The sequence below is a fragment of the Nestor notabilis genome, unplaced genomic scaffold (genome assembly GCF_000696875.1).
Source record: "Nestor notabilis isolate BGI_N333 unplaced genomic scaffold, ASM69687v1 scaffold14014, whole genome shotgun sequence".
In the NCBI taxonomy this organism is placed as follows: domain Eukaryota; kingdom Metazoa; phylum Chordata; class Aves; order Psittaciformes; family Psittacidae; genus Nestor; species Nestor notabilis.
Genome location: NW_009924422.1, coordinates 1 through 12143, shown reverse-complemented (window position 1 = coordinate 12143; position 12143 = coordinate 1). Strand labels below are relative to the sequence as shown.

Genomic DNA, 12143 nt, shown 5'->3' with positions numbered 1-12143 from the left:
TAACTTTGTCGTGCGTTTTTCTGTTTTACTATTTGCACGTGCTTTTGAAGACAGTGAATGTATCACAGGCAATCCACAAGAACCTGTATCTGTTGCTTTAATAGACTGCACTGTTTAAGTAGCTAGTCGTAAATCTCTCATTGAACACGACCAGATCCTTCCGTGTGGCCATGTTAGTTCATGAGCACGATTAGACTGAAGGTGCAGTGCACTATTAGTGCATCCGGAACTGTGATTATTCAATATATTGAATGCAACTGGACTGATAGTGGTAAATTGGACATCACTCGGAATCTAAGCCTAGCCTCACCCAGCCCCTCTAATATCTGAGGACCAGCTGGAACACAAAGGGGGTTTATTTTCTGCCAAAGTCCCTTTCCTCTGAACGCAACAGGGTGGTGAGGCACTGGAATAGGTTGTCCAAGGAAGTTGTGAATGCTCCAACCCTGGCGGTGTTCAAGGCCAGACTGGACAGAGCCTTGGGTGACATAGTTTAGTGTGTGGTGTCCCTTGCTCATGGCAGGGGGGTTGGAACTAGATGATCTTAAGGTCCTTTCCAACCCTAACTATTCTGTGATTCTACTTTTTTCCAAGTGATCCGAATTCTGAAGTACGCTAGAAGTTCCTCTAGGTAGACGACTTGCAGCCTTACTGTTTTCAGCTATATCTTTCTCTGACTTCAGAAGTCTAACTGCTGCTTCTCTATCTGCAAATGTATTTCTCCCTTCCATGTTACATGAGCTGCTAGCCTATATTCACAAAAATTTCAGAACATTCATTAGTTTACTAAAAAAAAAAATCCCTACAAATTAGCAATTCTTTAAGAGTTGTGAATAAAAGCACCTAGAGAAATATTTGAACAGATATTTACAAAATAACATCATTTTTATTTCAAAAAACAATAAATGTTTATGAACTTGCTTTATGAACCTACCTTTGCTTTTACTTCAGTAATATCCTGTCTGTTAAAGAAATCCAACTTCCTCTTACTCATTCCCTTCTCTTCAGTAAAGCTATCAGTTAATTTTATGTCACCAGCATCCAATCCTAATTGCAAGTAAATGTACACATGATAAACGATTGTGAATTTTTAACTTTCCAAGCAAAGGAATATATTCCGCTTAATATATCTGAGTTCTGGTTTTCTACCCGCAAAGGAAGGAGCTGTAAAGCCTTCCATTTGTGCACACACTTCCCTGGGTGGCACAGAGTTGAAATGTTAAGATTTCTGAAACACATACATTATACAGATCTCTTTGAAATCATCGTGAGAACATCCTGCATCTAAGAACTCCAAGCCAACGACAACTCTCAGTGATGCACTACTAGCCATTACAAGTCAAAAAGCTACTGGGCTATAAGACTATGAAAATACAAAACCACTCACCTCTTCCTACAGATTCAATTCAATGTATTTAGCCTTGTAATTTAAACAAATGAGTAAATATAGTTATATTAATAGGTACAGACAACATGTTTTTGAAAGAACAGTTTATAACAAACAAAAAAATTCCTACCTATTGTTGCAATTCTTCCTTTCTCCTGAGCCAACTTACGAATCTGTTTTTTCAATTCGATCCTTTCTTCTTCTAGACTTTCAATCTGTGTATTATTGTTTACAGATCAGTATTTCATTTTGTTCAAACACATTTTTATTATGTAGCTCTTACACAAAAATAAGATTTATCACTTGCCTCTTGCAAGAGAATCTGGTTTTCAGCTCTGTACTGCTGCTGCTTCAGTGCTTTGCTGTTTCTGAAATCACTTAAATCAATCATTGTCTTTGGCTCAAGACCTAAAACACGGTATACACTATATAATCATTCATTAAGCAGGCACACTAATGTTAGCAATCATTAGAATGCAGTTAATTTAAATAAGAACAAAACTAGTTGAGTAATTTTAAAAAAAGTCAATAGTTAAATATATGTACTTTTATATGTGTATACATCTTATGCTCCATATAGTAACACCAGGAAAAAGCATAATTTTACTTCAGTTACTCAAAACCCAAAATGCAATAAAATGCCGCCTTAACTATATTTGTTTAGATTAAAATTAACTACATTTATGGTTAGATTCTTCTGTGTAAAAATAAGCCTGTCAAAAGTCTTCTCTGTTTTTCAATCCAGCACTACCATTTCAGTTTCCAGATAGTTTATTGTGAAATTAATTAAGCAGTGCACAGTCAAAGAGGAATCAATCCCAAAAAAGCACTACAAAACCTACTCTATTTCCTTCTGTCGAAGCAACCTGCAAGCCATGTACATTCATGCAGTTTGTCCTAACTTGCTACTTGTAAATATTACCAGAATATCCAAAGTCATTTCCAAGCAGTTACTTGGTATAGTAACATTTCCATGGTAGAATATTATTTCAATTCTTACACAAAAAAATAATCGAAAACATAATGGATATAGCATACCTAAGCGCTCTCTGAGTTCTTCATTTTCATCAAGAAAATCATTTATTTTAAGTTCAAGTTTATTGCCTTCCTTAATTAATGTTTCAATCTCATGATCTCGTATTCTGATTTGCTTTTTTAAATCATTTATTTCAGCAACAGCCTCTTCCAAACCATATACTCCCTGAAACCAAATGGAAAGTAAAAGTAAACCAACCAACAGCAGAGGTAAGAAAATTAATTATGGTTTTCATCACTACACAGGTAAGAAAAATGCTTTTCAAACTGTACAACTCTTCTGTACTATGCTTACGGAAAAAAGTTACTGCATAAAAATCAAAATCTACAAATTTGTCTTTTAACTTCAGAGGAGTCTCTGCATATTTCAAAACTGAGTCCTCTTCCTACATGATTCTTTGAAGAATCATATCTTGAGTGTTCAGTTTATGCTCAATGGAGTTCAGAAGCCCATATTAATATGTTAAAACAGATAACTTGTACAAATTGTTAAATATGGCTAACAAATTGCAAGAAGTCACTGACTGCTATAGAATTATAGAATGGTTAGGGTTGGAAAGGATCTTAAGATTACCTAGTTCCAACCCCCCTGCCATGAGCAGGGACACCTTACCCTAGACCATGTCATCCAACACTGTCCAACCTGGCGTCGGAATGCTAAATGTTATTATTAAGGGGGAAAAAAAAAAAGCCAACCAAAAAACCAGCATCAGAAATCTTTAATTTAATTTCTAATTAGAACAGACTCATTAAAAAGTGGAAGGATAAAATGATCTCCTTAAAATACGATAAAATACCCTCTCCAGTCTGACACACTCTTTACCAGTTCATAGTCTCTCATTCGTTTCAGAGTCTCAACAAGCTCTTTGTCCTTTTCTCTAGCATCTGCTTCTGCTAATTCTGCTGATTTCTCAGCCTCCTTAGTTTTCTCTTCCAGCATTTTCAACTTTTCTTGCATTTCCCCAATGTGATTCTGCTGAGCAAGAGATGAGTGACCTGTAAAGAAAAACCTTGATCTGTTTACAACTAGGAATTCTTGTTATCAGCCATCAAACAAGAAAAAAACACTTTGGATGATGTTACAAAGGAGAACTTGCTTTTGCTTCTCTTTTCAATTAAGTAATCACAAAGGACCAGATGAGTGCTTTCCCCCCCCTAATTGTTCAAACAATATTTATAAGAAATGCACATAATTTTTTTGTATATAGTATAAATATAGTATATTAAAAGTGAATTAGAATTCATTTTGAATTGCATGCTACTACTCACTTGCAATTCTTGATAAAGCTGAGATCTGATATGCTATGCTTTAACCCTTACAGACCAGGTATAGTTTACTACACGCTGCATTAGCCATAAACCCCACTGAATTACTGTGAATGAATTCAAACTCTTCATGAATATTTAATAAATGAAAATGAACAAAAAAAACAAAGATACTAATATTACTCATAAACTGCAAGTATTTTTTCGGCATTTCTAGTGAATAAAGAATGTTCAGTAAATTTGTTTCTTACTGCCCTTTTCATAGACATTAAAATAAAATGATCGCTACCTTTATCTTTTTGGAGATCATTTCTTAATTCCTCAATTAGCAGTGCATTTTGTTCCATTTCTTTGGTATACTGTTCAACTTGCTCAGTAAGCAATAGTATCTGCGCATCCCGCTCTTGCACACCCTACACACAAAAAAAACCAACTCCATTAAGAATTCTTTACTGAAAGGCAAGCTACCAATATAGAACACCACATAATAAACAAAATTAAAAGTAGCTAAGACAAAACAATTTATAGAACACCAAATATACTGTACTTACAACAGAGAGTTCAGATATTATCTAGAAGTTGGATATATAGAGGAAAAGCAGGAAAAATAAAAGAGTGAGTGAAAAATAAAAGAGTGAGTAAAAAATAAAGCATTCAAACACACACATACGCAAAGTAGTATTTTAGTATACTGTTTTTAAATGGAACAGTTCTCTCAGAGTTAAACAATGTATGATGAAAAGTTTCAGATGATACATGTTTCTTACAGCTTCCTCATAAACAATTGCCAGTGGGAAACGAGATACAAGTTCAAGACTGGGAGGACTACCAACCCATCATACATGACACCTGTATTGCAGACTGTCTTTCAGCAAGGCATCCAACTTTTAAAAAGTCATATCACACCTTATTTTGCATGCATACACATCCATAAGTATACACAGACTGTGAAAGTTACTTCTATTTAAATATACTATTTCTGTGCTTATACGTGAACTTTAGAAATATCATAGACAGCTTAATGTTGTTTTTTCTGTGATGAACAAAAAAAAAGAGGAAAAAGATAAAAAAGATACTTGGAAAAAAGTTACAGACAGTAATTATAACGTAAAAAATCTCAAGAGTTGCTGACCTTGCTTTACACCAATATTATGAAAAACAAAAGCTCAGGCTTTCTTAGATGACAAATATAACCACAGTAAGGAGCTAAACATAACCCTTTAGAATGTGAACATACACTAAAGCATAACAAGCTAAGTCCATTTTGAGTTAAAACGCAGCACAGTAAATAGATTTGACTTTAAAGTGCCTGCTTTAAAAATACACTTATTTCCACAAAACCATCCAAAATGTTGTGCTAATGATGGTCATTCAAAAAACCAACCTCTAGAGCCATCTAGTCAGCTAAAGCCAGACTCTACAACTGCTTATTAAAGCTACTTTCAGCTGCCTTCCTCTTCTGAAGAGGAGGAGGCTGATTTGCACCTAAGGTTTTTTTCTCTTTTTTTTTTTCCTGGTAAGCTCTCTGTTCCTAGTTTTGGAAGACTGCATAAATTTATCTCACCACACTGCTCAATCTACAAGGGCCCAACATGTACTACAAATGTCAAATGACTCCTCGAAGCAAGGCACAAAATCATCCTGTATCATATAGTATGCTTTCCTTGATGTGTCTTTCACTGTTACTAATGGGCTGCTTATTTATTTATTCTCTTCATGTTTGTGAAGAAAAATTCAAAATCATAGAGCTATGTGAGAGCTACTCTTCATGGGCTGAAGCACAGACTTAATAGTAAGGCATGAGATGAGACAAAGAAACAGAAAATTAAACACTAGTAAGAGTCTTCCTTGACTAACAAATTTAGAAGACAGAAACTAAGCTATAATATAAAAATATCAAATTATGGATGCTTACAATTTAAAGCAATCACTGTACTAATGGAAAAGACAAATATGAAACTAGCAGAAACAACTACCACCAAGAGCTCAGTTCATACACACAGCAAGAGAAGTTTCCTTTGCGCACTGTCTATTAAGCTATCTTCGCAGTGGAATGACTTGACCTGTCTCATAATACTCAAACTTAAGCAACACATATTGTGGTATTTGCAGACTATGAATGACTAAATAATTATCTGGTCACTAGCATATTTAGTGAGCGGTGATTTCTGTGTGTGTAATTTCTCACACAGACTGTACCTGCTGAAGGGCCATTATATTGTTTCTGTCTACGTCAAGTTGGGCCATTCTCAATTTCTCTTTCAAGTTAAACAACATTTGCTGATACTGTAGGAGTTCATCATCTTTTGAAGCCAAGATACTCTGAAAAGAAGATAAAATACAATCAGAACACTTGAAATAATCCCCCCAGAAAACAAAAAAGTATTAAAAAGTACCTTCCATTCTTCAACTTTTGCATTTACGGCTGCCATAAGTGGATAGTCTTCTTCATTCTTTGCTTTCAGCTGGTCTGAAAGCTCCTGAACCTAGAAATGCCATTTGAATTAGTATCATATCACACAAATGTTTTGCTTAATATATATGTACAAACACATTATACATATAACACATACATACAATTTAACAGATAAGCATTACAGAAGCAAGGGAAGATCATGACTCTTGAGAACAGCAGTATGACTAAAATTTTGCACAAAAAATCTGCAGACAATTTTTAAAATTTGCACCAAATTTAAAGATCATATTACTTTCAGAGCATGTTATTTCCATACAGTGTATGTTTTCAACTGGATATGTTGAATGTTTTTTTATTTTAAATTAAAATATGAGGCAAGTTCTTACTTGAAATTTGTACTGTTCTTTCTCTTTTCTCAAGTGATCCATAAGAGTATCAGATTGTTGCACAATTAGTTTCATTTTGTTATATTCATCAGTCATCTTTTCCATTTCTTGTACTGATTCCTCAAGATTCTTCCTCATTTCTTGGTTTTGAATGTCTAACTTCTCATTAGCTTCAGTCAAATTCTGCAAAATTAAAGAAAAAGTTGCTTTTAAATAGTGCACATCTGAAGACCTGAATAAGCACTACTTGATAGCTACCTTAAACGTTAAGACTTGAAAGTCTTACAAGAAATTAGCACAGAAGAGAGTATTTCACCTGCAGATCAACTGCAATAAACCCTAGCAGCAAACAAAAGAGACATCTCCCATTTCCAGTGACTTAACTACCTCTGCTAGATTCACCAGTGCTATGCATATGCATCACAGAACTTAACTGCATTACGAATTCCCTTACTTCACATGAGTTGGACATAGCTTTGTGAAAAACACTATTGTCAGTAACAGTCTAATAAATATTCAATAGCATGCATAGATTTTACCTGAATTTCATCCAAATACTGGACAAGCTCAAAGTTCTTTTTGGATAACTGTGATCTGTAATCAGAATCCTCTTCTCTTCGTAACAGAACTGTTTCTTTCTGAGAATCTATTTGCCTCTGATAGTCAACTACATCCTGACGCAACTGTTCATTCTGCACAAAAGCAATCCAAACTTAAATCTATTTTAAAGAGTTAAAGACAAAGATGTTGCTTTTCTAGCAAGCTAACACAAAGAGCTATTACAGTCAAACCCCATCCAAGTTCCTACAGTCTGCTTTTAAAATACTTAGAAGCCTCACCTTTTTCTGCAAGCGTTTTTTCTTCGGATTAAAAAGGAGAGAACAAGACCAAGAAAATAAAGCATGAAAAGCATTAGAAATTATCTTTCAGAAGACTAAATAGGAATCAAGGTAGAGACGAAATAGAGATTTCTCTATACCTGTGTATGTGTATGCATATACAAGCATACATACACGTCCATAAAAGGGCATTTTGAGGAATGATTCTCAAAGATTTCCCCATGGACACTAATTTAACTTTTGCTGTCTGTTTTATTCTCCCAAAGGCCAAGATTACAGGTATTAAATGCTCTAAAACGTACTTTTTTCTAAAAATGGCTACAAGAAAGTGTTTCAAAAGAATAACAAGAAAAAAATAATCTAGGAATAAAGAATGTTGGCTCTATCTTTGCATTTATTGTTTTATTAACTTTTAACTTTTTATAATTTTATATTAACCAATCAGATAATCTTAGCAAAAGCAACAAGTATAAACCAAATCCTAATATCTACCAAACCTATTTGTCAGTAGTATTTAAGGAAAATACTAAAAATTCAAACACAAGATCCAGAAAAAATTAATGCACAGTAGAACTACGTAAATTTAAGTGGTGACACCTCCTGACGTCAATTAATTATATTCCATTGGAGCAGACGTACTATATATTTACCAAATGTGATTAAAATTCTGTATTCTCTTTGTACCAGTAACCAGGAAACCTTCTAAACCAGAATTAAACATCATGCCACGCCAAAGATTATAAACACAGAAAGCGAATGTTTTATAAAGAAAGTTAAAAATACAGTAGATCAGCAATAACTCTTTACTAACCTCTCTCCTTAATTTGATGTTATCATTTTCGGCATCTTCATTTCGAAGAGCAAGCTACAACAACGACAGAAAACCTTTTTATGTATCACTAAAAGAACAAACTATGAAAACAAGGAACTCCAGAAACAAACCTGAAAACATATGCAGAGCAGTCTGATTTCACCAGAGGGTTTGGGTTTTTTTCTAATTTCAGAGGCTCTTTTCAGAACATCGACTTTTCAGAAGATGTGCCAGAACAGCTTTTGGAGATGTAAAGCTGAATTCCTTCTTACCTGTTCATTCACTTTCTTCTCTTTTTCCAATTCTTTTTCTATATCTGTTAACTCTCTCTCTTTTTGTTCTAATTGTTTTTCCAGTTGGCGGATCTCATCACGCAAAAAACGAGTATCACGACCACCAGCAGATTTTTGTGCCATCTTAAAAGCATTAAAATAACATTATGAGTATAGTACAGTTTTTCAGACCAGAAAGAACTAAAAAAACCCACAGCAGATGCTAAGATTAATGTCCCTAATGTTCAGGAAAAGCAACAGGAAGGGCTCACTAACTTCCTTCAACAATACCCAGAAATTTCTAAAAATAAATGGAATTTATTGAAGCATAAAAAACTCACTGTATATACAGCACTTTGCAAACCTGAGGCTGGCGAATATTCAAAAGCCAATAAAAAGTATTAGTGAAAATGTAGGGCTATTACGTCTTTTTACTAGATTGAAACGCTAGTCTAAGAAAAAAAACTCATTTAGAAAAACCACTTAACAGCAATCTATAAAGTAAGAAAATTTTTAAACATACCTCTAATTCATTTTGAAGTTTCATGACTTTTGTTTTAAATTGATTTTCTGTTAAAATGGAACAGATATAGTGAATTACCCAATAAAGTAAAAAGTACCTAAACCAACAATGCTTAACCTCAGTCTTCAAATATGGCTTCACTCAAACAATTGACTTTACAGCAGTTGGTATTTTATTCAGTTTCCTAAATATAAAAAAAAACAACCAACCAACCAAAGCACAAACAAAAACAACCCACACTCAAAACAACCACTAATATATTTAACAAATCATTTAGGCATATCTTAAGAAGGCTTGCTTACCACATTTGGCTTGCTCTTCCCCAGCTTTTTCAACTTCTTCTAGTGCCAGCTCTACCTCTTGAGTTTTCATCTGGGAAAAAAGTATAGTAAACAAACAAGGAATATTTACTACTCATGTAATTTAAAAGATTTTTCCATAGACCTCATATTTTAAACAATGAAAACATTTACAAAAGAACATCAATTTTCTATCGTTACGCAAATGGAACCACTCCCATTTTTTCACATGCTGACAATTAAGAAGTTCAGATTGTTGAAATATCTTCAATAGTAATTTACTCTACAGGGCTACCTCACCATTCAAAAGCATACTGCTGAGAATCAAAAACAACAAAAGAGCCTCTCTAAAAGCAATGTGCTGCCATTATTTCCTGCTGTTAGTACATTTATGAGTAAATGCAAGAAAGTATGATACAATCAGTTTTAGGATGAAGGTGTTTCTTCACATATGGTGACATTTCTATTTACTCTAAAACATCAACCTATCACAAAAACTTCTATTAAAGTTCAGAGCCTTACCAATAACTTACAATATCTAACCAATTTTGGACATATTTGCTTGGATTTCTATTTACAGAACTAAGTTTCCTTAACTATATGTTAGTCCTATTCACTTCTCACTGCTAAATGCTGTAATCCCAATGGCTACAAGCAGATACTGTGGTGCAAGCACACATTTAGCATACAAATGATCTTCGGAGTAACAAGTGTGTTCAATGCAGGGAGGGGAAAAAAAAAAAAAAGAAAGAAGAAGAAAACGAGAAGAGTAATGATGATTTCGTTTAAACAAAAAACGAAAAATAACAATGCATCTGCAGAATTGTAGAAAGTAAGAATTAACACAAACCTTCAATAGTGACTGAGTAATTTTAAAAAGGTGTATCAGTTTTCCTGGAGCTTCAGTTTTTAGATCTTTCCCATCAATCTAAGGAAAGAGATAACAGTGTTTTTATAAAAGTATCAATGAAAACCATGGAATAAATCATTTATGCATGTTGAAGACCAGAGACAATATAGGTAAGAATGTATAACAAACCCCCTTCTGTTTTTCCCTTGAGTACCTTTAATATGGTCTCCAGCAATCTGTCTGCTAGTTCCTCTTGACGAGACAGAGCATCTGGATCCACTTTCATAAGCTTCTTCCAATCTAAAGTCTGTGCCATATTGAATTTATATTTTTTTCCTGGAACAAAAATTAAAATAACAATTTTCAGACATTCTTATGTGAAATGACTTCACAGAGGCTGGCCACTGAACCACACAAGATAATTATAACAACTGTATTGAGTTTGTAACATTTATTAACATTGCATTCACATTTTGGTCTACCGCAAACAAGGGAGGCTATAGTAAAACCATTTTTCTTTAAGTTGAAAATTACATCTCACATACTCAATGAATTTGTGACACTAACAGTGAAGACCAGGACAGATGTGAACCTCTATTTTAACTTTAATATCCTTCCTTTCCTCCCCACCTTTCAATGTGGTATTTTTCACAAACACAACTGGATGCCCATTTGAACCATCCCTTGTAGGATAAACATCTCCTTATAGTCACAAAAACATTATTTCTAATATTTAAACAGAACCAACACCTGCTTTAGATACTATCAGCACCCATTTCCTGATATTAATTTATAAGACATTAAACTCTTGATTAGAATGCTTGAATTCATAAAGGACAGTAAACAACCTGGAAACTGACAAAAACCTGACCAGGAAGCGGTGCAAAGTTTTGTTCTACTGCTTACCTACTGGCTGCTGTGGGCCACAGTGACTTCTTATATATCTGAAAATCAGTGCAGTATCTGAAAAAGGAAGAAGGGATTGGAAGTCTTGGATTATTCTATCCTCTGGAGCTGTCTCTAGCCTTTATTATCAATATTTCAAAAATCATAATCTGCCAAGTTTAAGCCAGAGCATTTTTAAGCTACTTATTGCCCTAAATTATGAACATAGCATAAATGGTTAAGAAAATTAAGAAAGAAATAAATCTAATATTAAACTCATTATTATTCAAAAACTAATGACACAGCAGGAACACATATTTTATAGAAAAAAAAACCAACCCCAAGCTCAATAACTCTAACAATGATCTATGCTGAGCATGACATTGAGATCTGTTCCATCAGAACCAGCATAATCATGAGGGAGACATCCTCTGCAAACTCTGCATTAGTTTCACAGAATCAGAGAATGATTTTCCCTGAGCATAGTTTCCAGGAGGATCTGCTCCATGATCTTGCTGAGCAGCAAAGTGAGACGAACCAGTCTGGAGTTCCCTGGGTCTTCCTTTTTTTCCCCTTCTTTAAAAATGGGGGTTATGTTTCCTCTTTTCCAGTCAGCGGGAACTTCACTGGACTGCCATGACTTCTCAAATGTGACAGATAATGGTCTGGCAACTACATCTGTCAGCTCTGTTAGCACCTGTGGATGCATCTCATTGGGTCCCATGCATGCATGCACCTTCAGGTTCCTCAGGTAGTTTCAAACCTGACCTTCTCCTACCATGGGCAAATTTACCAGGACTAACCCAGCATAAGCTACTTCTGACTTTCAAATTACATTATCAAGACCAGCTTTCATGTACCAGATCTACAGAGCACTAGATCTTAACTACAAAGCCCCAACCAAAATAGAATCTCCTGATAGCTTCCTATTTTCTTCCAATTTGTACATGGAATGATATAATGACAGACTGCAATCCTTCCTGGATGCTATCGAAGGACAATTTTGCCTCCATTTCATCTGACTCTGCTGAATTAACAAATTGCCTTATTTTGCACAACGGGGCACAGCCGTCGCATCCATCAGCCTAGAGCAAACCTGTACAGCGACCTATAAACTTTCCCGGGCACCGCACTGCGACGATGCCCGCGATCGGACGCTTCTGCCGGCGACCCG

At 34.7% G+C, this 12143-nt stretch overlaps 1 protein-coding gene across 1 annotated transcript in view; it reads right to left on the bottom strand.

Annotated features, from left to right (window-relative positions):
- LOC104404216 (centrosomal protein of 290 kDa-like) overlaps nucleotides 1–10413 on the bottom strand; it is a gene marked incomplete at its 3' end in the record, with an annotated part of 18915 nt that extends 8502 nt beyond the window's left edge. Inside the window, exons 1-17 of the mRNA XM_010012597.1 lie at nucleotides 10299–10413; nucleotides 10085–10162; nucleotides 9238–9307; nucleotides 8936–8982; nucleotides 8413–8556; nucleotides 8141–8194; nucleotides 7330–7350; nucleotides 7030–7182; nucleotides 6491–6673; nucleotides 6085–6174; nucleotides 5888–6010; nucleotides 3978–4101; nucleotides 3246–3418; nucleotides 2426–2588; nucleotides 1695–1795; nucleotides 1518–1602; nucleotides 935–1047 (exon numbers count right to left, since the gene is read on the bottom strand). Coding sequence (XP_010010899.1) covers nucleotides 935–1047; nucleotides 1518–1602; nucleotides 1695–1795; nucleotides 2426–2588; nucleotides 3246–3418; nucleotides 3978–4101; nucleotides 5888–6010; nucleotides 6085–6174; nucleotides 6491–6673; nucleotides 7030–7182; nucleotides 7330–7350; nucleotides 8141–8194; nucleotides 8413–8556; nucleotides 8936–8982; nucleotides 9238–9307; nucleotides 10085–10162; nucleotides 10299–10400 — 1824 coding nt within the window. The remainder of the gene's footprint in view (nucleotides 1–934; nucleotides 1048–1517; nucleotides 1603–1694; nucleotides 1796–2425; nucleotides 2589–3245; nucleotides 3419–3977; nucleotides 4102–5887; nucleotides 6011–6084; nucleotides 6175–6490; nucleotides 6674–7029; nucleotides 7183–7329; nucleotides 7351–8140; nucleotides 8195–8412; nucleotides 8557–8935; nucleotides 8983–9237; nucleotides 9308–10084; nucleotides 10163–10298) is intronic.
- Nucleotides 10414–12143: the final 1730 nt, after the last annotated feature.